Below are 24,624 nucleotides of genomic sequence, written 5' to 3' on the forward strand. Positions count from 1 at the left end.
CCGCTATCCCATCAGCCCCTCAGAAGGGGCTGCGCCTGCCGCTCTGCACCGCACTTCCGGCCGGGGGCTCTTCCGTCGCAGCGCGGCGTAGAGGACGGTGTCAGGTCGTCGGGCCGCGGCGGGCACCGGGGCCGGGGGGGGGGCACCGGGGCCGAGGGGGGGGCACCGGGACACAGCGGGGACGCCCCGCGGCTGCCCCTCGTCCCGGGGATTGGGGTTATGGTGGGATGGGGGATGTGGGGGGAGCGCGGAGCGCTGCGGTCTCCTCCCCGGGCTGAAGGCCCCTCAGCGCGGCCCCGCTGTCGCGTTGTGTCGGGCGTTACCGTGATAGCGTTGGGGGTGAGGCCGGCGGCAAGGTCAGGCTGCGGGCTCCGCGCTAGGCTGGCAGCGGGGTGGGGTGATAGAACCGTGTGCTGCAGCGCCGGTGCCGGTCGGCGGCGTACACCGTTAGCGGGGCTCGTGTCCTTGTGCTGGGCGTGCCAACGTTGGGTGTTGCTGAGGCGTTTAATGGGTGCAGGATGAGTTTAGTGAACGCGAAATACGTTTATATCGTCGTTTCGAGCTCCTGGGTTGTGCCAAATAACGATTTGTTACCGAGTGGAAGCGTTTAGAGAGGCCGACTTAAGGAAGGAAATGCCTTTGAGTTCAAGTACGGGGGGGCTGGCACTGGAACAGGGAGAGGAAGGTTTAATCCCAGTCACTCTGGTAAGGGAATGACCCTGAAAACCGAGTACTGGAAGGACAGGAAGCCTCTGGTCTGGCTGTTTCATAGTCTTGTGAAAAACGGCGTTATTTCACCTTTGTGCATTTGATGTCTTTCCTCACCTTGACTTACCTACTGCTGTTTTGTGCTGACAGGATGTTGGCTTCCAGGGCATTCAGCCTCATTGGGAAGAGAGCCCTTTCCACCTCCATCTGCCTGAGAGCTCATGGACATGGTAGGTGGTATTTTATAAACACCGAATACTGCTTTGGTATTTTAGTGAGGATGATAGGAGGAGCAGTTTAGAGGAAGAACACAAAAAGCTGCTGCTTGGTGTTTGGATAAGAGAAGGGTTGGGATACAGGAGGGGTGGTGGGGCTAGTGGTGGCAGAGCTGAGCAAGCTGTGCCAGCAGATGGCATTGTGGAGGCGCAGGCAGGGCTGAGGGCTGGGCAGAAACCAGGATGGGAAACGGAAACAGGCTGAGAGACTGGGCTAGTTCAGCCTGGAGAAGGCTCTGGGGAGATGTTAGAGTAGCAGCCAGTGCCTGAAGGGAGAAAATCTGGAGAGTGTCTTGGGAGAGGGGATATAGGGACAGGCCAAGGGGAATGGCTTGAACCTGCCAGAGGGGAGACTGAGCTGAGCTCTTAGGCAGAAGCTCTTCCCGGTGAGGGTGCTGAGGCGCTGGCACAGAGTGCCCAGAGAAGCTGTGGCTGCCCCATCCCTGGCAGTGTTCAAGGAAAGATGGACACAGGGGCTTGGAGCAAGCGGCTCTAGTGGAAGGGGTCCCTGCCCATGGCCCAGGTGGTTTGTCATGATTTAAGCCCAACTGGTAACTCACAACCACACAGCTGCTTCCTCCCCAGCTTCTTCCTCCCCTCACTCCTGGAGGGATGGGGAGGAGAATTGGAAGAGTGTAACTCCCACGTGTTGAGATAAGAACAGTCCAGTAACTAAGGTATAGCACAAACCACTACTGCTGCCATCAATAATGATAAAGGTAATAACAAGGGAAGAAAATATAAAACTGAAAGGGGAAAAGGAAAACAAACACAAGTGATGCACAACACAATTGCTCACCATCCACTGATCAATACCCAGCCTGACCTGAGCAGTGATCTGGGCCTCCCGGATAACTCCCTCCGGTTTCCATACTGGGCATGACGTGCTGTGGTATGGAATACCTCTTTGGTTATTTTGGGTCAGGTGTCCTGGCTCTGCTTCCTCCCAGCTTCTTGTGCCCCTCCTCACTGGCAGAGCATGAGACTGAAAAGTCTTTGATCTGGGTAAGCAGTACATAGCAACAACTAAACCATCGGTGTTACCAGTGTTGTTCTCAGGCTAAAGCCAAAACACAGCCAAAACACTGCACCAGCTACTTAGAAGGAGAAAAATGTCTGCTTTTGCTGAACCCAGGACAGGGTTGGAACTGGATGAACTTTAATGTCACTTACAACCCAAACAAGTCTGTGATTCTATTTTATATATATCCTCCTTCTGCTTTATTCTTTCACTGTTAAAATAGCACTCATTTTAAATGCTTCACCTGGAAGTCTTCTCCTTCTTGGATTCTTTAGCTGTCATCACTTTTTCGACTGAGCTGTTGGGTTTTTTTGTATTGTAACCAGTAAGAGATGCTTGTGCAGGAGTCAGAAACTGTGTGTCTCTTCTGTTCCCCTGTGCAGCTGGTGTTGTCAAAGCGGATGATTTCAGCCTCCCAGCCTATGTTGACCGCCGTGATGTTCCCCTGCCTGAAGTGGCCTTTGTGAGGGATCTCTCTGCTCAGCAGCAGGCTCTAAAAGAGAAGGAGAAGGCATCTTGGACTGCTCTGTCTGCTGATGAGAAAGTTGAACGTGAGTAGTGGGGGCTTTAAGTCACCTTACCAACAGAGTGATCTAACCTGTTGTGTGTTAATTATTGACACCTGGTAGCGCAGCTACTAACCCCTGTGCCTGCTGATGGCTCTGCCATGAGGAGCTTTGTTAATTCCAGTGGACCTGCTTGTGCTTACACATGCAGAGGTCAGTGCTTGGTGTTCCTGGGATTCTTGGTGCTGTTTCAAAGTCAGACATTCCTGCTGTGGTGTCTGTTATGTGCCTGAGGTCAAGTCCAGCAATTTCTTCTTTTTCTAGAAAATAATAAGTATATTTGTTTCTTGATTCCTGTCTACTTTCAACAAACCAGATCTCCTCATTACAACAATATGCAGTAGTTAGTCCAGCTGAGTAAAAATGACCCCTGTGGATTGGAATGTTAATGACCACTGACCTCAGCATTGCCAGATTTTGGCTGATTAAAGTGCCAGGCAGGTGTTTTGACTTGCAAATAAAACTGAATTGTCTTTTCAAACTAACATCATGGTATGCCAGTGAGAACCCGCTCTGAGAACATGCTGTGTCTGCCCCTGTCAAAGGTGGAAGGCTTAAAACTCCTTTGAGAATGGCTCTAATATGCATAAGCACGCTCCAAGTGTGATGTTCTGAATGTCAAATTCATTTGGACCTTGGTGACAAAGGTGAGAGAAACCTTCTGAGGTACAAGTGCTTCTGTTGAAGTGATATGTGCTCAGAAGGTTTGGTTGCAGTAACTGCTGGGAGTTGGAGGGGAGGAAGAAGAGCTCTGTTTCTCCTCTTTTTTTGGACTGATAATGCAGCCTTACAGTAATCTCTAAAATAGAGGTAAATATCAACCTGCTGGGGGGGAGGCACATGGTGATGGTGAAACAACTCATTTACCGTGGCATGAGGGCCTTGGTCTTGGTGCAGGAGAGTCCAGCTAATTCAGAAGCTCTTTAACATCACTTTCGGTTCCCTTTAAGCTTTGGTAACCTCTTTCTGGATCATGGCATGTGGCCTGCAAGTCACAGCAAAAGGGAAAAGAATAGTTTGATGCTTTTGACTTGTATTTTTTTGCAGTGTATCGTATCAAATTTAATGAGACCTACGCAGAAATGAAGAAAGGAACAAATGAATGGAAGACTGTTGTCGGTGGAGTGCTGTTCTTTCTCGGTTTAACTGGTTTGATCCTCATTTGGCAGAAACACTTCAGTAAGTAAACACCATACGCTGTTAACTCTTGAATGAAGAGCAAGATCAGTTGATATCTGATGGGGAAAACAGTGATGGGAAATGAGAGATTCGCTGTGAGCCGCTCCAGGGAGTCTGTGGTGTGTGCATCAGCCGCGCTGGTGCCCTCCTGGCACTAGCTGTTTATTAGCCTCTGAAAACTCAGTTCTGGAGCTTCTTCATGGAGATCAGCAGGGGTGTAGTGTGAGTACTCAGGAAGCACACTCACTGAGAGGTGAAGGTGGTGGAGAGAGCTTTGATGGGAGGAAAAGAAGGTGAGCGGAAAGAGCAGTGATACCACTGATCCCAGAGCTTCCCCTCTCTGAAACCTGCTGTTGCAAAAGCTTCTTGCTGCTTTGGTAGTAAACATTTGGGTTTCTGCCACGTTTGGCTTCATTCCCAGCCAACGTTGCTCCCCCAGGGGAGCCTTCCAGCTGCCGCAAGGCAGAGCATGCAGTTAAATGAGCTGTTCTGTGTCCCGAGGCTTCATCTACTTGCAGTGAAAGTAGAGGGTTGTTGTCTTGGTAAAAGCCTTTAGAGACGAACGGAAACGGCTAGGGAATCGATGTGGGAATCTGGCCTGAGCTGAGTGCTTCAGGACTCGGATGTAGGGAATGCAGGTTTGAAGAGATGATGGTGCGTGGGTGATTGGCACCTATGGCTTTGGGGGGGACAAAAGCTTTTTATTAGTGGAACTTCAGTTCCCAGCCTCATATTGTGATGTGATTCCACCTGCCTTTGAATTGCAGTGTACGGCCCTATTCCGCACACCTTCTCTGATGAGTGGGTGTCGGCGCAGACGAAGAGAATGTTGGACATGCGGGTTAATCCCGTGGAAGGCATCTCTTCCCAGTGGGATTTTGAGAAGAACGAATGGAAGAAATAAAGCAACTCAGTACAGCCTGTTCTGCTTGAATATGAAATGATTCCATCACCTGCGTGTGACCTCGTTGTTGTGTACTGGAACAACCTCTCCACCTACATAGAGGCTAATAAATGTCTGGTTAACTTCAAGGTGTCCTTTTATTTGTGCATGGATGTGTGTGGTGTGATGGGAATCTGAGGGGCAGAGCTTTCATGGGTAATCTTGTCATAGATGGTGTGTGTTCACGGGAGTGTCTTTGGGGCACAGCCAGCCATCCTGCTGTGCAGAGGTCAGAGCTACATGTAAGGTAAGCAGATCCCAGCCCCAGCAGAGCCTCTGCATCCCGTAACCGCTCCAAAAATAGCATGTCAGTACTCCAAAAGGCCAAGTCGAAGGGAGCTGGGTGTGTGGTGGAGGGTAGCTCTGCTGTCTGTCCTTGTGAAGGGAATGTGAGGAAGAGGGAATTACTGCATCTAGTTAAGCCAAGAGTAGGTTTAGACCCCACACCTTGCCTTACGTGTGAGGTGATGGTGCTTGGAGGGGATGACTACAAAGTGGGGAGGGAAAAATATCTCTGTGTTTAGTGGGAGCATATGGGATTTTATTAAACACAGTGGGCTGGGCACGTTCTGGTTCGTGGCTTAATGTTTCTTAGGGCCTGACCTAATAAAGGTGGCGCCTTTGCTTTGCTCTGTCTGTAGCTGTTGACTTTCTCCCTTTGGCTAGTCTTTCTGCAGGCAAACTTCTGCCTTCAGCTTAAAAACACCCCTCTGAAGACTAAAACAAGCTTCAGCTTCAGTTTGCTGTCTTCCTGCATTGGGTTTAAATCCATGCGCATGTTGAGCAGCTGTGGTAGAAACCCTGGGGTGGCCTCAGCCGCATGTGGTGACCTGCTGTGCTGGGGCTGGCCAGCCTTTCCCTTCCAGAGAGATGGAGGTTTTTAAGATGAGATGATTTGATGGGAATTAAGCCATGAGCTCCCTTTCCTACATCTGAAACATCCCTTAGGTGAAGTGCTTATCTCTGGGGCGCTGAGGAGGATGTAACAAGGATGACACAATCACAGCCTGGTGATGGCTGCAGGGTTTTTGCTACACTTGTGGTTTGCTTTCCTCTGCTCTTCATATAGCTGGTGCCTCTGGCAGGCTGCTGGCGCTGAGCTGGGAAGGGGCCAGCAAGCTGCTAGGCAGATCTGCTTTGGAAATGGGTGTTCTGAAGCATGTGCTGGAATAGCAGTGCTGCTTTACAGCTCCTCTTAGCTCCATTCCTGCAGGGAGGGGGAGATGGATTTATCCCCAGTGCTCCATTAGCTGCCGGTTATTTGTGCCACGCTCTGGTTTTTGAGGTAAGTTCCCTATTCTGCATTCTGCTCTCATTCCTGTGGCTGGGATGAATTAGCATGAATGGGAGAGATACCCCATGGAGTGCAGGTCTTGTACCAGCCTGTCGCATGCCAGAATGACGCCCAGAAGCATCTCTGGGACAAGGGAGTTATTCCTGCCGGGAACAACCTCCCCTTCACTCTCCCTAAAGGGCTGTGAAAGCCTCATCAAGCCCAGGATAGAAACCTGAGCCCCACCATGGCCCTGGATCCTTATTTCCTCCTCCCCTGCCTGGCACCAGCCACTCTCCTCCAACCCTTTCATCCTAGAGCACGGCACAGGGACCTGCTGGAGCAGCCTATGGCCTGTGAGTGAGCTGAGTTTGCCAGGGCTCTGCATGCTCCGCTCCTGGCACATGTTCCTCTTCCTCCTGCTCTTGGCAGAGAGATGCGCTGTTGGGAGGTGATGGATCTCACCGTCCTGACTGATTTTGGGGTGTTTGTTTCCAGATAGCCTTGGATACTGAGGAGCCACCTGAATCCTGATCCTGGGGACAGGAAAACCATGGGAAGTGGAATGACCAAGGTACTGGGGGCCAGTGGGATGGTGGCCAGCTTGTCTTTAGGCAGGACCTTCTGTAGCACAGGGGGATGCTTGTTCAGAGCCACCATGATCATAGAATGGTTTGGGTTGGAAAAAACCTTAAAGCTCATTCAGTTCCAGCTCCCTGCCCACCTTCCACTTAGACCGTGTCATCCGTGATGCTCTAAATAAAACCCTTTGAATATTCCCTTTCTCATTCCCATTTGAAGCTCCAAGCACTTAAGAAAGGGAATTAAGAAAGCAAACAATGATCGCTGGGTTTATATCTGAAGTGATGAGCTAAGTCCCTGTGGGTGCTGGAGGTGCAAAGGATGCTACAGAGGATGAAGGGGACTTTTGGGATCCATCCTCCTGGGATGCTGCAGAGGATGAAGGGGGCAGTTGGGATCCATCCTCCTGGGATGCTGCAGAGGATGAAGGGGGCTGTTGGGATCCATCATCCTGGGATGCTGCAGAGGGTGAAGGGGACTGGTGCAGCTACAGCTGTACCAGACTGGTACAGCTTTATATGCTTGTCCCTTGGGTGGTAAGGCAGTGGCATTAGCATCCCCAGGGCTAATGGGGGTCCCTGCAGGGGAATTTCCTCTGCCTGCCACCCCTGGGACACATTTGTGCCCAGCAGCTACACACAGCAAAGGGGAATGCGGTGTTTTGCTGCTGCTTGTTGCTCAGCTGAGATCCAGGGCTGACAGAGGGGATTGATTTCTGCTGCTGTCCTTAAATAACCGCTCGGTATGTGCGTTATTTGGTTTAAAATTAGACCCTGAGACAACAACAGCGAGACCAGATCAGGGCAAACTCTCTCTGCATGGCTCTGGTGTGGTTTAACACCGGGGTTTCATGCCCCGTGCTTGCAGCCTCACCTACAGAGTGGCTTTTATAGCCCCCCCGGTGCCACTGACCCTGCTTGGGGAGCCCAGTCTGCCTTTGCCAGGGGCTGGGCTGGCTCAGATGTGTTTGTACTGCTCTGATTTGAAGAGCTGAAGGGTTCAGTGTCCCCCTTCTACTGGCAACAGCTTGTGTCATGCTGGGCACAGGCGTTTGCTGAATCCAACTGTTTGCACCCCATGGGTGGGCTGGGGTTCAGATGAATTAGAGGGGGGTCTGGATGTGACCCAGTGCCATTCCTACAGCCTCTCAAACCAAGGGTCTTCTGCCAGATGGGTGCAAACAGGTCAGCTCTTCCTTTCTATGCCTCGGTAAATGGCTCTGGTGGGCTCTTAGAGCCCAAAAATACTCTGAGCTGCCCCTTTTTCTCCTCCATAACGCTGCCGCAGTGAGTCATTGCCCAGCTCCACATACTTGATGGCACTTACTGCAGCATCCTGCCCAGAGAGGTGTTATAAATAGCCTGTGCCTTTGCCTATTTATCCCTCGCTGACAGAGGCAACCTTTGAAACTGTTTGCAAGAGGTGGTTGCTATAGAATAGATAAATAAATCCCAGCTGCAGCAGGGCTGGTTTGCCTGCAGGAGATGGGGAGGGGGGGTCCCTGCTGGACCCCCACCTTGCAGGAGGAACTGGGATAGGCTGAGCTGTTTGGTTCAGCCCGTTTCTGATAGGAAAACAGGACCCTGCGCAAGCCCCTTCCATTGATGTGCTGAGTTTTCCTGAGCTCTGTGCTCCTAAAGGGGGTTGGGATGGTGGTTTCAGTGGGCTGAGCTTTGCAGTTCATTAACGAAGGTGGTTCATTAATTAGGTGCTTGGTTTATCGCTGCCTGGGGGGGGGTGTTGGTGCCAGATGCTCTGGTCCTGCTGGTACCACACGTGCAGTTCGATGCTCCCACCACATCTGATGCATGTTGTGCCTGGCACTGCCTTAAATCTCTCTCCTTTCTGTCACCTCCCAGGTTGTCAAAGGCCTTTATCTTGGGAACATCCGTGGTGAGTGCTTTTCCCTGTGTTTCCCTGTGTCCTCACCTCTGTGTTGCTGTGAGATCCATGGGGCTGCAGGAATCCCTCTGCGCCTGCTCCCTGTTGAGGACCTCAGCACTATCCAGAGATCCTAATCCCCCATATAGCTCCATCCCCATCACAAGTGGCCCTGTGCAGCTCTAGCTCAGGAAATGGATATCCATAGGGAGTGCCGGAGCACTGGGAAGCCTCGGCATGCCTGGAAACCTCCCCTGTGTTTGCTGAGACAATATTTACAGTGGGACAGCGCCTGGCTTTCTTGCTGGGACCTCTGGGCCCTGCAGGGAGCAGGAAGCTTGTGTTTCCTCCAACAGCAGGGATACAACAGCCTTTTCCAAGAGCATAATTTCTGGTTTGGGGGGGAGTCTGCTGAATATCTAGTTCATCCAAGGGGAATTTTGCTCTGAAGGAGGTGCATTGTGATGCCTGGTCTGCTTCCCATGCAGAGTGAAAAGCAGTGGGAATGGGGGACAAAGGGGCTTGGGATAATGGATGTGGGGTGCTGGTGGCTGCTTGGTCCCTCAGATCTCCCAGGTAACTGATGTGCTTCTCCCACTTCCAGACTCTGAGGACCATGAGAGCCTGCGGAGGAACGGGGTGACACACATCCTCTCCATCCACAACAGTGCCAAGCCAGTGCTGGAGGTCAGTGCCGAGGCTGGGGGGTCTGTGGGGCCATTCCAGAGGGGTTAGGGACTGGGAGGGTGCAATTGGGACGCACAGAGTGTTCTGGCATGGGGCAGAGAAGCAGCGCTGGACTTGCCCTGACTTGCACTGACTTTAGTGATTTGCACTGATTTGCACTGATTCTCACTGATTCGCACCGACTTGCACTGATTCGCACCATGCGATGCTGAATTGCACTCAAAGGGGCTCAGCCTTCTCTTTAAGCGGGGGCACCCGGGTGTTTTGGGGGGCACTGCCCCCCTCTCGCTGCGTTTTAGGGGCCGCAGCGCTGCAGGGGCGAGGAGCCGGGAGCACCGCGAGAGGGCGGCGGCGCCCCGCGGATGGCGGCACCGGGACCGCCAATGGCCCCGACGGGGAGGAGTAGGGGGGCACAGCGGGACCGGAGCAGCGCAGCCGCCCCCCCAGGACAGGGGTCCCGGTCCTTGTGTCCCCACTCAAACCTCTTTGAGCCCGGAGCCCTGCGGAGCCCTCGGGATACGGGTGGGGAAACTGAGGCGGGAGGTGCAAAGGATGCTGCAGAGGATGAAGGGTGCTGTTGGGATCCATCATGCTGGGGTGCTGCAGAGGATGAAGGGGGCTGTTGGGATCCATCATGCTGGGGTGCTGCAGAGGATGAAGGGGGCTGTTGGGATCCATCATCCTGGGGTGCTGCAGAGGATGAAGGGTGCTGTTGGGATCCATCATCCTGGGATGCTGAAGAGGATGAAAGGGGCTGGTACAGCTACAGATTAGGCAGAGAAGTGATTCAGAGCAGCAGAAGGCCTCGGGGGTGTTGGTCGACGAGAAAATGAACATGGGCCGTCAGTGTGCGCTCGCAGCCCAGAAAGCCAACCGTATCCTGGGCTACATCAAAAGGAACGCGACCAGCAGGTCGAAGGAGGTGATCCTGCCCCTCTACTCTGCTCTTGTGAGACCTCACCTGGAGCACTGTGTGCAGTTCTGGTGTCCTCAACACAAAAAGGACATGGAACTGCTGGAACAAGTCCAGAGGAGGCCACGAGGATGATCAGGGGACTAGAGCACCTCCCGTATGAAGACAGGCTGAGGAAGTTGGGGCTGTTCAGCCTGGAGAAGAGAAGGCTGCGTGGAGACCTCAGAGCAGCCTTCCAGTACCTGAAGGGGGCCTATAGGGATGCTGGGGAGGGACTCTTCATTAGGGACTGTAGTGAGAGGACAAGGGGTAATGGGTTAAAACTTAAACAGGGGAAGTTTAGATTGGATCTAAGGAGGAAATTCTTTCCTGTTAGGGTGGTGAGGCACTGGAATGGGTTGCCCAGGGAGGTTGTGAGAGATCCATCCCTGGCGGTGTTCAAGGCCAGGTTGGATGAAGCCTTGGGTGGGATGGTTTAGTGTGAGGTGTCCCTGCCCATGGCAGGGGGGTTGGAACTGGATGATCTTGAGGTCCTTTCCAACTGTAACCGTTCTATGGCTATATGATCCTGGGATGCTGCAGAGGGTAAAAGTGACTGCTGTGATCCAACATCCTGGGACGCTGTAGAGGGTGAAGGTGACTGCAGGTACCCCTCATCCTTTGGGACCACAATGGGTAGGTAGCCCCATCCAAACATCAGCTTGAGCCCTTTCCTCACTAAGGCATTGTGTAAGGTGCAATGGGGCAGAGAGAGGAGGAAGGAGGCTGCATGAAATGGGTGCAGAGAAACGGCTTGAGGCTGGCGAAGGGGCAGCAGCTGGTGCTCAGGGCACGGCCAGATGGGTGGCAAACCACACGGTGACTTACAACACGGAGCAAGGCGGGAGGAGGCAGGAGGAAAGGGGAACCGGAAAGGCATGGTGGGTTGAGCAATGTGTCAATCACAGCCCCGGCTCCGCAACCGCAAACCCCAGCACTGTTCCCACGAGTGGCCCCGCTCCCCGAGGCGGGATAGGGGCACCACGGGGAAGGGGAAGCCACTGGGAGACCGGCAGTTATTAAAGGGTAGGGGTACAGGGAAGAGTGGGATTGCCTTGGCTGCGGTACCGGGTTGGTGCAGTGGCTTGGACAATGTGGTGGCTCTTCTTGCTGTGGGGAGGTTTGGTTAGTACCAGGCATGGTTTTGGGAACCCACGGCCAGGATTGGTGGATTTCCAGGTTTTGGGAATCTACAGCCAGGATTGATGGATTCCCAGGTTTTGGGGACCCATGGCCAGGATTGGTGGATTTCCAGGTTTTGGGAATCTACAGCCAGGATTGATGGATTCCCAGGTTTTGGGAACCCACGGCCAGGATTGGTGGATTTCCAGGTTTTGGGAATCTACAGCCAGGATTGATGGATTCCCAGGTTTTGGGGACCCATGGCCAGGATTGGTGGATTTCCAGGTTTTGGGAATCTACAGCCAGGATTGATGGATTCCCAGGTTTTGGGGATCCATGTCCAGGATTGGTGGATTCCCAGGTTTTGGGGATCCATGTCCAGGACTGGTGGATTTCCAGGTTTTGGGAATCCTCAGAGAGAACTGATGGATTCCCAGGTTTGGGGATCCACAGCCAAGATTGGTGGATTTCCAGGTTTTGAGGATCCACGGTCAGGATTGATGGATTCCCAGGTTTTGGGAATCCACAGCCAGGATTCGTGGATTTCCACGTTTTGGGGATCCATCATCCCACAAAACCTGCTGCTGTTTGCTTGTTGGTACTCATGCCCTTGCCTGCTCCGTGGTCCCCTTCTACCTGCCAAGCTCCTGCCTGCATCCGCCATCCGCTGTGTGCTGAGGAGCCGCAGTTCGGCTGGGGCATGGATGAGGAGCCCACCGGCTCTATTTCTCCCCCTGTCCCGGCCTTTCCAACTGTTTTTCCAGGCAGGAAGCAGCAAGCTGGCATCCCATGGGGAGCTGGCAAGTGCCACCTTGTCTGCATCACATGAGAGGCTGCAGGGTCACAGGGATGAGCATGGGACTGGGCTAGGGAGGGTGGATAGGAGGGACATATGATGCATGGGAATGCCTGCCCATGCTTGTGCTTGCAGCATGGGTCTTTCCAGCACGGACATACCCCCTTGCTCATCCCGTGCTGCCCCTTTCCTCATTAAATAATCCCGGTTTTCCAGCCTCCCAATTTACCCTGGGCTTGAGGGTGTCCCATGGGGTTGGTCAGCCTAAGGGGGACCTCTCCATAGCGATGCCCATGGCAGGGGGTTGGAACTGGATGATCTTAAGTTCCTTTCCAACCCAAACCAATCTATGATGCCACTGGAGATGGGGCAATCCCTGTGCTCGGCTGTTTCATAGAATCAGAGAATCATAGAATAGTTAGGGTTGGAAAGGACCTCAAGATCATCCAGTTCCAACCCCCCTGCCATGGGCAGGGACACCTCACACTGAACCATCCCACCCAAGGCTTCATCCAACCTGGCCTTGACACTGCCAGGGATGGAGCACTCACAACCTCCCTGGGCAACCCATTCCAGTGCCTCACCACCTTCATAGTAAAGAACTTCTTCCTTATATCCAACCTAAACTTCCCCTGTTTCAGTTTGAACCCATTACCCCTTGTCCTGTCACTACAGTCCCTGATGAAGAGTCCCTCCCCAGCATCCCTATAGGCCCCCTTCAGGTACTGGAAGGCTGCTATGAGGTCCCTACGCAGCCTTCTCTTCTCCAGGCTGAACAGCCCCAACTTCCTCAGCCTATCGGCAGTTTCGGTTCTGTCTGTCAGGATTTCCATCTATTTTGCTAAGAAAAGGGAATAAAAATCATGAAAAGGGAAAAAAAAGAAAAGCCAGAACCTCGGATGAAAAGGATCTAATTTTAGCTCGGAACAGGGAGGCTCGAGGAAGTGATGTTATAAAGAAAGGAAAGTAATCTGACCTACGCCAACATGCGGCAGGATGATTTATTGTGTATTAGAAAGGGCTGGGAGGAAATAACTCATTGATGAGAGCGGCTTCGTCAGTGCATGTTCATACACGTCTTCCTCATGGGGCTCACTGGTTGGGGCCCCAGGAGAGGGGTGGCTCAGATTTGAGGGGCTCCTACAGGAGCAGTTTCCCATGGCCTGGATTCTCCTATGGGATGAAATGGGGCGGAAGACCCTGGGGTGGATTGGATGTGACCTGTTGTGGTTCTCTCTGTCCATAGGGAGCAGGGTGGTGGTATCCAACAGCTCATTGTGGCTTCCTCCTCACCTAAGGGTCATATGGGGAGAGGGAAAATAGAGAAATTAAGGCTTTTTTTTGTGTTTATTGCAAATATTTTATTACTTATCCTATTACTTCAACCCTCTTTGTATTGCAGGACATGACCTATCTCTGTATCTCAGCCTCAGATTCTTCCAGTCAAAACCTGTAAGTCATTTGCCATCCTTTTGCCTCAATATTGACCTTTTTGATCAATGAAAGCTCAGATGCTGCAGGATGAAGGTTCAGTTTGTGCTGTAAAAGCTGTGCATTGTTGCAGAGCTTGACAGAAGCAGTGGTTCATTCTCAGGTTAAATAGCATTTGTAGGGCTTAAAATGTGTTTCTGTGTGTGTTTGCGTTCAATTTTCCATGAGATCTGGGATTTTTTCTACTGGGCAGGTTAAGAATTGGAGCGTTAGAAATACAGTGATTTGTGTTGTTCTTCCATACATTTTCCTTGGGAAAAGAAGTAAAATATTTGTTTAAACCATCATTTTCACCCACTCTACAAAGCACAGATACTCCTAATGTTCTGAGAATGAAGCTGGTGGGAAGTGCTGCAAGGAAGCCCCAGGCTTTCATGGGATGCGGTGCTGGGGTGTGATGGCACCGGGGCTCGCAGCACCATGATGCTGCTTTAGCATCCATAAACCACACACTGCAACCAGAAAATGGGCACTTTTTTTTCTCTTCAAAAACTAAAAAGCATCGAAACTTAATGCAAAGTGACTGGACAGAGCCCCATTGTGGAGATACTGGTTTTCCAGCATCCTTGTGAGCAGCTTTGTGCTGGGATGGGATTCTGCTTGCTCATGCTCCCGCTGAGCGGAAAGAGGAGCTTTACAAGAAAACCCTGCCTCAGCAAGAAATGGGGTTTTTTAGGTGTTATTTTTTTCTCTCATTTCATTGCGTTTGAGGCACAACTACCAAAAGGGAAAGAGAAAAAAAGGGAGAAGGAAAAAAAAAAGATAAGAGTGGCTGCCGGAAGGAAGACTTATTCAAGGAACTATTTTCTGCTTGTCAGTTTATGCCTTGGATTTCACAATCCTGGTGAACTTTGTGTCCTGCAGAGGAGATGCTTGTGACTCAGGATCACTACGGCTCTCAGCACTGCTGGCTTCATGCCCCAATTCCATGCTTTGAGGCTGGAAAAGCATAGAGAGAGCTTTTCTATGCCTGGGGGGAAAAGCCCCTGTGGGGTGGGTGAGGATGGATGGGGTGGATGAAGTGCTCATCTCCCTCCAGGATGGGGTGGGAGAGTGATGCTGCGTTCATGGAGTGGGCTGGAGGATGGCAGGGGGAGCTGGAGGTGAAAGCATCACATCCGTGCAAGCACTGTGCATCCCTGCTGGTCCAAGCCAAGGATGCAGGACTGGGATCCAGAGAGCTTGGATCTGTGTAGGCACCACATGCAGCAGCCCTGGGGGATGTTCTGCAGGGCAGGATGAGCTGAAATGCTCTGGGACAAGCTTTAGGCAGGGAAAGGCACCTAGATGGTGATGCTGGATTTGCTGTAGTGGTCGAGGAGGTCATGATTAGCAATAGACTGACATCATCCAGGGCTGAAAAGCTCCGTGTTTTTTAGTATGACCACAGCTTGGGAGACTTCCACCCCAGCAGAGCCCCCTCCTGTTACTGAATACGTCCTTGGCTGGTTTCTTAAGCTGTCGAACACGGGGAAGAGCTTACACTTTGATGGGCTAGCAGGGATGGAGGAGGTTTAGGAGGGTTCTGCCTTGTCTCTGAGCCCCATTGGGAGCGAGCCCTGGGCTCTGTGCTAGCTCATGCCTTGGCTTCTGAGAAATCAGGAAGGCTGCGCAGGAGGACACCCACCCCATCACGCGGAGCCAGAGGAAGTCCGGCGCTGGGGCAGAGTGCTGTTTGCTCCTGCACTCCCTGCCAGGCGTCAAAGGGACCCTCTTCTCCCCCCCATAAAGCTGGGGCTATGGGGCCGGGCAGTCACCATTGCCCGAGTTACTCAGAATCAGGTTTTCTGCCTCAAAACTGGCCCAGGGCTCAGTGTGGCTGCGAAGGGGAGCAGGTTATGGCAAACACACACTGAGGAGATAAGGACCTGACTCAGTGTGGGTTCTTGGAGATGCTCGCTGCCTTTGGGAAGGGCTGGCAGCAGCTTCCAGCATCCCATCCAGTGATGAGCAGGAGGGATGCGTCTCACCAGACCCTGCATAACCCTCCCACAAGCATCCACCTCTATCTCATCAAGACATGTGGAGTTGTTTATCCTGTTTTCTATGTCTCCACATCTTCAAAGAGATGGGTGATGCCCATAGGGCCAAGCATCCAGGTCAGAAGCAGAGAAGCACCATAGGGTGCTGGCTCCCTGCCTTGTTTTGCTGTGAAACTCTCTGGTTTGGGTTAATGTGCTGGTCCTGCCTTGCTGGGGTGCCGGTTGTGCTTTCAGGGATGCTGGCAGCCCTACATCCTGCATCCCTGGAATGGGTGGGAAGGGGCTGGATGTGCTCTTTGGGTGAGAAGAAAAAGCGAATTGCACTGTTCTGGGATCCGCAGGCAATACACCTTGGGAGCCACCTTTTCCTGCCGTCTTCCCTACCAGCATCTTCCCCTTGGAGGGAACTGGGTGTTTTGGCATCATTTGGGAATTGGGGGTGAGCCAATGGCTCAGGGCAGCCTCTGACATGGGGATGCAAATGTCCTGTGCGCACAAGGTGATGGCATTCCCTGGAGGCTGTCTCCCTGCCCTGCCTTGGCTGACAGCATCTCACTGTTCCCAAGCCCTCAGGAAGCAGGAAATCCCCTGGAAAGCCTCCCAGGTCACTTCCTTCCTTGCATATGACCATCACCCTCTTTGCCTTCGCTTGGCAGAGGGAAGATCCCTGCTCCCATCCCATGCCATGGCCCCATGCTGGGGGACACGCAACGGCTGTGGCTGGGGTGGTTTGGTGCCTCCCATCCTCACCTCCTGCCTCTCTCCTTGCAGGCTGCAGCATTTCAGGGAGTGCATCCGGTTCATCCATGAAAGCCGGCTCGGCGGGGGAGCCTGCCTTGTCCATTGGTGAGAGCTGCCGGAACCCCATCGCTTTCCCTTGGCATCGGTTCTCTGGGAGGTGGGAATGGGGTCCCAGAAAGTGTCCTCAGCGTCAAATATCACTTGTGGTGGGGAGGAAGATGAGAAGGAACAGTGGGAGGGTGATAGAGGAAGGTTTCTGCTGCTGAGATCCATGGGGATCACAGAATCATGGAATCAGCCAGGTCGGAAAAGACCTTTAAGGTCACCAAGTCCAACCTTTACCCCAGCACTGCCAAGGCCACCACTAACCCATGGCACTGAGGGCCTCGTCTGCATGCATGTGAACACTTCCAGTATGGTGACACCACCACTGCCCTAGGACGCCTGTTCCAGTGCCAGACCACCCTCTCTGTGAAGAGATTATTCCTATGCCAGCTGCCTCTCACAGTTACAGCCTATATTTAACAAGGCAACAGCAAGCCATGCTTACTTTCACAGTGAAAATGCCGTCTCCACTACGGTACTTGGATAGCAGCAACGAGATGAGTTGGTAGAAAAGTCTTAGATTTGACTCAGATTAGATTGGAGAGTTATTAGATAAGAGAGTTAATATCCAATCTAAACCTCCCTTGGCACAGCTTGAGTCCATTTCCTCTTGTCCTACCACTCATCTGGGAGAAGAGACCAGCCCCACTTCCCTACATCCTCCTTTCAGGTAGTTGTAGGGAGTGATGGATGCTCCTTGCACAGAAAACCAGAGCATCCGAAGAGGCGGGATGGGGGAATCCATCTACCCACAGACACCAGCAGCACTCTATGTCCATACAGCTCCTTACCCTCACCATAGCCCTGCTAGCATCCCGTTGAGACAGGGCGTCCGTAGGGAGATGCAACCCTATGTTGCGTGCATCCCTATGCATTCCAAATGACGTGTGTTAATTGTTATGATGGGAACACCTCTCCCTGACGATGCTCCCTCTCTCCGTGCCAGCCTGGCCGGGGTATCCCGCAGCACCACTGTCCTGGTGGCTTATCTCATGACGGTGACCGACCTGGGCTGGGAGCGCTGCCTGGCTGCTACCAGGGCCGTGAGGTCCTATGTGAGCCCCAACTTCGGCTTCCAGCAGCAGCTGCAGGAGTACGAGGTGACGTTGCTGCAGGAGGTACGTCCCGCATCCATGTCCCCTTATGCGTGTGTCTGCAATGTCCGCTTATACTTGTGTCTGCAGGGTTTGCAAGCAGGGATGGCTTTTTTGCATGCAGCTCTATGCAGGGCCAGCTGTTTGCCCGAGCTGGCCTTTGTGTGTGCTATTTATTACCTGGGGATTTTGGGGTTTTGCATGCAAAAACAACAAAAAAACCTTAAAAAATAAGCGAGTGCCTTGACATTGTGTGAATGCACTTAGAAAAGCTCTTTAACACCCAGTGCTTTTTCTGAGGGCTCAGCTAGGATGCAGCAGGAGGGATGGGTGAGCAGCATGTCCCCTGGGAACCATGGCTGGGCTGGTTCCCTGGAATGCAGCACAGTGAGAGGTAGAAAAGGGGGAAAGGGGAGGGAGGGATGCTCTTGTGAACAGCTTTGGGATGTGCTTGGTGTGCTTGGGCTCCCCATACACCAAATCCACTGCTTTTAGAGGCAGGCAAGCGACAAGTGTTGATGGAGAAGTCATCTTTGCTCAACCAAATGATGAGGAGCAGCAGGGTTTAGGAGAGCAGGATCCCTGGTTGGGTGCATCCCCCATCCAGTGTGAGGGAGGCATGATGTAGCTGGGCTGAGCTGCATGCTGGCAGCTAGGGGTGACAGTGGCATGTTTAATCACAACAGCACTAATTGCAGGGCTCAGGGATGCACTGTTGGCCCGGAAAGCCATTGAAAGCAAAGGGAAAGGCACTTAAAAGCAGAGCTCCCACACTGGATCCTGCTCCTCCATCCACCCTCAGGCTCTGAGGAGGACCAGGGTCCAAAACTACACATGATGGACTTCTGCAAGGACAGATTAACCCACAGCGTGACATCTCACAGCTCACATCAGCTCTAGGCTTGATCCCATCACTGAAGTCAAAGCCCACCCCATCCACAGCAGCCATGAGCATCACACAGTGGTGGTCCTCTGGCCACTCTGAGTGGGTCAAGGGGGTTTCTGTCCCCCTGGCTATAGGCAGGGACAGCATGTGACATGGTCACAAATGTCACTCATTCCTTTGGCGCTGTCACGTGCAGGACACAGCCATGACCCGTTCTTGCTGGCTTGCAAAAACACCCGTGGAGGAGGGCAGAGAATGGTCCAAGGGATTACAAAACACCCACGGCGCTGGAGATTCCCTATGGGGCTTCCCCCGTCCGGTCCCCAGCCCTTCCCACACTCTGGCTGTGTCCCAGATAGGCTGCGGTGTGGGGTTTGCTGTCTCCTGCTCCCCAAAGGCCAGGCTGGGCTCAGCAGGCACCAGATTCCCCTCCCTTTTCCTTGGATACTGCTTTTCCATCTCCTCGAGGTTTTGCCCAGAGCTTTGCAAGCATTTCCCTGAGGACACCAAAGGCAGAGCCAGGGGTCGAGGCACTCAGATGGGGTTTAGGAAGAGCTGCCTTTTCCTTGGAACACCATGAATTCCCTGTGGTCCCAGCAGTGGGAGGGAAGCTGCGACAGCCCTGTTGGGGGGTTGCTGCTGGATGCTGGAGCAGGGAATGCTGCTCACCCTCAGCTGCATTTGGAGAAGGGGAAGAGCCAGGATGGATGCTCCAGCTGCTCCCAGCTCATCCCTGCATCCTCTCTCTTTGCAAGAGGAAGATCAGCTGAGGCAGATGCTGAGGGTCCCAAGGGGTGGTGGATGCTGTAGGCATTCACTTGCATGGCCAGGAGCCCATAGGACCTGATGCCACATGGGTCCTGCCCCTTTCTTCATGCTAAGCAGCATTTGGCTTGCTTGTATTGGCTGTGGAAGGGTTGCACCTTGTTCCTGTGGCTTTGGGGCTATTTTCTGTGTGTAGGTAGGATGCAAGAGCAAGGGTATCGTGACCAGAGCTTCAGATCTTGATGAGGGTAGAAAAGAGGCTGGAATTCCCCATTTAGCCCAGCTGCCATCCCAGCAGGCATCAGTTTGGAAACACAGTGCATGGGAGCAGCCATGGATAAGGGCTGGGCAGGCTGCTCAGGAGGAAAAGTCTCATTTCTTGTTGGTTAAAACCCATGAGGAATTGGTTGATCCTCATGGGACCTTGCTCCATAGGGCTCTGGACAAGTATCCCTCAGTGCCTCAGCTTCCTTGATGCGGAGCAGGGACCTCAGATGGGACCCTGGGAAGTAGAAATGGGGAAGATGCTCTTTGTGACTGGCCGGAAAGTGTGCATGGAGCATGCAGCTGTGGTTTCAAGCTGGCAAATGGTGCTTATCGGGATGGATAAAGAAGGAAGGAAGAGACCAAGAGCAGCAGCACCATGATGGGTAAGGTTAGAAAAGGAAGTAAGTGAACACAGAGAGGACAGCATGAATGTGAGAGAGGGCGCAGATGGGCATTTGGGTGATGGGCCTGTTCCCTGTGGTGCTGGCACACCATGGCCAGGCTGCCTTCCCACCCTGGGCTGTCCCACATGGGATGGATGCTCCTGGCTCCAGGGAGAAGAGGAGGGCAGCAGGTAAGTGGTCAGCACTGGAGGAAATAGGCTGTAACCGGTCCTTGCTCTCACTTTAAAGGGAAATGCCTGACAGCAGCAGCAGGGTGTTTTCCCCATCCTCCTAATGATTCCTTCCCTCCTTTTGCTGGATGGCAGGAGCCAGCTCCCATTGGGCGCATGATGTGTGCTGAGTCCTTGTGGGTGCTGAGCTTTGGTGGCCAGCCTGGTCTCCCCATGGAGCTTCATCCCTCTGGATGGTTTCAACAGGAGGAATGTTTCAAATCCTGTCCCAAATCCTTTGGGACTGACTTCCCAAAGAAATCAGGTCTGGCTCTCGAGATCCCCCCCAAACAAGGGGTCTGTCTGCTTGCAGGAGGCAAGCGTGTAGCAGCCGTGGTGAATCCCACTATCCGAGGGAGTGGATTTTGGAAATCCCGACATTCCTGGTGGAAATCCCCTCTGTCTGAGCTGACTTCCCCTGGCTGCAGGAGGTGCAGATGCCACCAGGGTCAGTCTCAGCTCATGGTCCTGCAGCAGTGCTGGCAGGATGGGGTTGAACCAACCATCCCATTCTCCTGGATCCCAGACCTTTGGCATGAGCTCCATGGCTCCTGGCCATGGGGTGCTGCCATGGCACCCCAGGAAGCTGGAACCACTGCAGGGACATCTCACCCTGGGGGTGCTGAGGCTCAGGGGGCAGCCTGCCCCCTCCCTCTGGTTCCCCTGTGCCTGTCCTAGTGCTACCCCGGCTCCAAGGGTTTGTCCCTCTCTTGACCCTTTGCATCCACAGGTTTCGCATTCCCGACTCCATGTCTTCCATCCTTAAGGGGCTTTCTGGATATATTCCTACCACTCATCCCAGTAACTCCTGCTCACTGAAGCAGCTGGTTTCCAGCTCCTTAGGAAGATGACAAAGCCCTGGTGGGGTCCACCAGAGCTGCCCCTTCCTGCCCATGCTCCCATGTGGTGCAGTCTGAGCCCATTGGATTCCCCTCGGAAGCAGGAAGCATTTCCAAGGACCATCTCTCACTTCCCAGCCACCTCTGGACCTCATCCTGCTGCCAGCTCATCCCCAGACACTGGGATGCTCCTGCAGCCTTCACAGATGGATGCAGGGATAAAGGGAGGACAGGAGGCACCCCTCAACCAATGCAGGGAACAAGGCACTCTGCAAACAAACCTGCCTCTGCATGCAGGAGCTGACTTGGCCATGCAGCTTGTAGCAGCGAGTCCAGCCCGTGGAGGCTGTTCCTGTAAGCTTTCCTTACAGGAATTCAGGCGCACAAGGGAACAGCAGCAGCTTCTTGGCAATGTAAAGTAAATAAAGCTGCAGCCGGCGTGAGGATGCTGCCAGCTTCCCGGGTCTGCCTGTGCCGGGCTGGGGATGCGGGAAGCACTCATTGAGGGGGGAACTGTTGCGTCTCATACGATGTGGTTGTGGTGTGTGAGCTCCTGAGAAACTGGGGCCTTTCTGCTTGCTGGTTGTGGCTGGGGATGCCCCGGCCTCACGGGGATGCTGTGGGCATCGCTGTTGCAAGCCCCATCTCTCAGCCTGGGGGTGTCTCACCCCCCAATGGCTCTAACAACCTCTCTTGGCTTTTCCCTGGCAGTACCGTGCTTGGATCCGCCGTGACTATGGCAGGAACCCATTTAAGGACCAGGAGGAGCTGCAGAGCTTGCTGGCCCAGCAGGAGCAGAGGCAGAAGGAGCAGCAGCTGGGGAGCAGGGATTGCTCCTGGCTCCACTCTCCAGCTCCCACCTACCCGCTCCCCTACCATGCAGGTGGCACCAGCAGAAGCAGATGGATGAACAGATAAGCATCCGGCTGCTCCAAGGCAGACGTTGGCCCCGGGGCTTGGAAAACCCAGTCTTCCCTTTGCCAAGTGCCTTCGGGGGTTCATGTCTAGGGCAGAAAGCAGCCAGCGCCAACCTCAGCTGTGGTTTGAGGGTTGGAGCGGGGGGGGTCAGGGCTCACAGACCATCCCCTTGGCTGCCAGCTCTGCATGTACGCCATGGCAAGGCAGTAAATTAATGGCAGTGTTTTGCCCTGACCCGTTCCCCCATTCCCAGTGGATCGCAGCCCCTTTCCCATCACCCAGAGCAGCAGCAAACCCCATCTACCTCTCCAGCAGCATGGTACCCACGGCTCCTTGGGCAGCGCACAAGGATGCCAATGCAGACCTTGGAAAGCCAAGGTGGGATGAGATGGGGAGATGTAATAGAATCATAGAGTCATAGAATAGGTCACCTTGTACCCTGCTTTGCAGAGGAGCTGGGAGCTGATACAGCCCTGGGAGGGACGGGTGCTGGGATGTGGAAGTGCTGCTGAGCCCTGACTGTCACCCGAGGGATGGGGATAAGGGGCTGGAGGCTCTTTGTGCTGCTGATGTCCCTCCTGGTTCAGCCTGTCCTCGGCATCTTGTCCATCTGGCACCTTTCTTAACCCACCTCCCCAGGGAAGGGGGAAATCCTGAGGTGTTGGAGGCCTCCAGCCCCCACTGCCTCCATCCCTGCAGCCAGAGCAGGTTTGGGCTTCCCCTGCTGCCCAATCTGAATGTCCCTGGTTGCAAAAGAAGCCGGTTGCTCCATTGGACTCAGTTGACCCCCAGCCCAATTTAAGGCTGTCCTTATCCAACTGCCTGTTTAATATTGGAAGATGGTGACTTTGTCCCTTTTTCATCCCAAACTCGTCATTTTCCGAAACGTGGGCTTCATTTGCCAGGGTCTTCATATCTGCCCTACAAGGAGGGTCCTAATCTGTAGACGCAGCCCTTCTACATTTAAACCTTTAACTCTTCTTTACCTTTTACTGTAAATACCTTGCTTGCCTTCTCAAAAATATCCATTCTGAGGAAAAAAAAAAAAAAAAGGGCATTTAAAAGAATTTCCAGGAATTCCCTCATTTCTAGGTACTTAAGTATGAGAGTGCCAGGGGTGACTTGACCAGCTCCTAATAAAGGGGAGAGTGATTAAATCCATAAGGATGGTTGCTTTGATTTGTGGTGCTCCTGGTGGGAATGGAGAGATGGACTGACATGGCCATGCTGCTGTGTCCTGTTTCCTATTTTCTTGATGAGAACCACCAGCAAGATAAAACGTTTTAAGGACTCAGTGTTTAGCCATAACATAGGATTCCAGGAAAAGAAAAAGGACTATGGATGCTATTCCCTGTCTTTTTCGGCTGAGAAAGGGTCCCTTTGGCTACAGTTCTACATGGAAGAACACAGTGGATTGTGCCTGCAGCACACATGGTAAAGCAAAGCAACTAATGCGATCAAGGACCATAAATGGATAAATGCTGCCGGTGGAGTGGACTGAAAGGAAGTTGAGCACACTGGGTCAATATTGGATTTAATGCCTATGTTATCATTTTAGGAAGCAGAAAAATGGAACTTGCACATAGGAGAAAAAAAAAAAAGAGGAAAAGAGAAGAAATTGGGTTTCTGGTGTAAATAGGAAGTCATTGGAGATCTGTGATAAACTGGGATTAGATATGCAGTAGGTGTGATAAACTCCATGCAGTGCTGCCGTCCTATCACCTGACCCTTCCCATCCCACCACTGGCTATCCTGGGGCTCAAACATTCCCAAAAGGAACTGCAGCCCCAAAGCAGTTGTTATCCCTGGGAAAATGCCCTGATTTGGGGAATCACAAGGGATGCTCTCCATAAACTGCAGCATCACCCGTGCCCGCATCACAGCAGCACCTATTGCCTAAACAGCCTCTCCTAAACCCAATTTCCCCTGAATTTTGAGGGTGTCTCAGGCAAATATATGTATTTTTACACTGTGGCCTACATCATCGGGACCTGTGTTGGCTTTAGGGTTTTGGGCACTGGAAGGCAAGCCCCGAAGGAAGTAAACCCCACCGATTTCTCTTTGCCAGGTGCCTCTGTTGCAGGGGAAACCGCTCTGTTCAAGTGTAAATGAGCTTCCCAAGGTGCTGCTCACACACAGGGAAGTGGTTTCCAAGAAATTCCTGGCTCTGCCGCCTGCCCCAGGGCGTGTTTCTCTTTTCCCTTTGCCATCCTGCTCCATTCCAGCCGGCCGGCACCAGGAGCGGCCAAAACCCCGGTTCTAAGGGGGTTGTTGTTTTATCCTCCTCCCACTGGGACTCCACTCACCCCAGAGAGCTGAGATTTTGCCTTTCCAGGCTGCCCATGAAGTTGTGAACCCAGAATGAAGGCAAAGGCGATGGAATCACCCAGCTGGCAGCAGGGTCCCATTTAGTCAATGGAGAAGCTGGATTATACAGTTCCCCTCGGAAATATCCCGGATTTCTCACTGCTTCTGCAAAATAAACCATTTTTAACTGGGGGTGTCTCTGTCCCGTATAGAACTGGTGCGATGGGGGGGCAGAGATGCAGCTCCCCCTGCAAAGCTGAACTTCTTTCTCAGTAAACCCTCCCCAAAATAACCCTCCCAACCATGCCTGATTGCAAGAGAAGTTTTTGGCTCCCCTCAAATCTCATGGGTGGGGGTGTGGGGGATCTGATTAGGATCAGTCGAGTGTTTAAAAACAAGGGTTATTACAGATGTTATTTGTTAGGAATGACAGTAAAGGTTGTGTACCTTAGATCATTATTTTTATTGTAGCAGCTGTGCAGCTCCATACATTTCCCATTTCTCTCTATTACCCACATGGGAGTAATTACGATTTTCTTCCAAGAAATGTGTGTGTAATCTGGTAATCCCAAAAAAACCCCCTCTGAGGTCAGGCTGCAAAGGATCCTTTATGCTCCATCACAGCCAGCAG

The 24,624-nt window shown here is 52.8% G+C and overlaps 2 protein-coding genes across 2 annotated transcripts; both read left to right on the forward strand.

Annotated features, from left to right (window-relative positions):
- On the forward strand, positions 1–4,781 carry LOC136004744 (cytochrome c oxidase subunit 4 isoform 1, mitochondrial). The gene is made up of 5 exons (XM_065661551.1): positions 1–104; positions 859–938; positions 2,388–2,555; positions 3,618–3,749; positions 4,517–4,781. Exons 2-5 carry the CDS (start codon positions 860–862, stop codon positions 4,651–4,653), a joined length of 516 nt encoding a protein of 171 aa, XP_065517623.1. The 5' UTR covers positions 1–104; position 859; the 3' UTR covers positions 4,654–4,781.
- Positions 4,782–6,467: 1,686 nt separating this feature from the next.
- Positions 6,468–22,850, forward strand: LOC136004741 (dual specificity protein phosphatase 22-A-like). Its single transcript, XM_065661549.1, has 7 exons — positions 6,468–6,539; positions 8,407–8,440; positions 9,033–9,115; positions 13,388–13,437; positions 16,230–16,304; positions 17,251–17,422; positions 21,480–22,850. Exons 1-7 carry the CDS (start codon positions 6,519–6,521, stop codon positions 21,684–21,686), a joined length of 642 nt encoding a protein of 213 aa, XP_065517621.1. The 5' UTR covers positions 6,468–6,518; the 3' UTR covers positions 21,687–22,850.
- The last annotated feature ends 1,774 nt before the right edge of the window (positions 22,851–24,624 follow it).

This window comes from Lathamus discolor, chromosome Z, assembly GCF_037157495.1.
Source record: "Lathamus discolor isolate bLatDis1 chromosome Z, bLatDis1.hap1, whole genome shotgun sequence".
Classification (NCBI taxonomy): Eukaryota; Metazoa; Chordata; class Aves; order Psittaciformes; family Psittacidae; genus Lathamus; species Lathamus discolor.

Excerpts from the sequence above, each read along its gene's own strand:
- LOC136004744 (XM_065661551.1), top strand. The coding sequence starts at position 860 with ATGTTGGCTTCCAGGGCATTCAGCCTCATTGGGAAGAGAGCCCTTTCC. Across the intron at positions 2,556-3,617 it reads TGCTGATGAGAAAGTTGAAC|TGTATCGTATCAAATTTAAT; the intron begins GTGAGTAGTGGG and ends ATTTTTTTGCAG. Across the intron at positions 3,750-4,516 it reads CATTTGGCAGAAACACTTCA|TGTACGGCCCTATTCCGCAC; the intron begins GTAAGTAAACAC and ends TTTGAATTGCAG.
- LOC136004741 (XM_065661549.1), top strand. The coding sequence starts at position 6,519 with ATGGGAAGTGGAATGACCAAG. Across the intron at positions 6,540-8,406 it reads TGGGAAGTGGAATGACCAAG|GTTGTCAAAGGCCTTTATCT; the intron begins GTACTGGGGGCC and ends GTCACCTCCCAG. Across the intron at positions 16,305-17,250 it reads GGAGCCTGCCTTGTCCATTG|CCTGGCCGGGGTATCCCGCA; the intron begins GTGAGAGCTGCC and ends TCTCCGTGCCAG.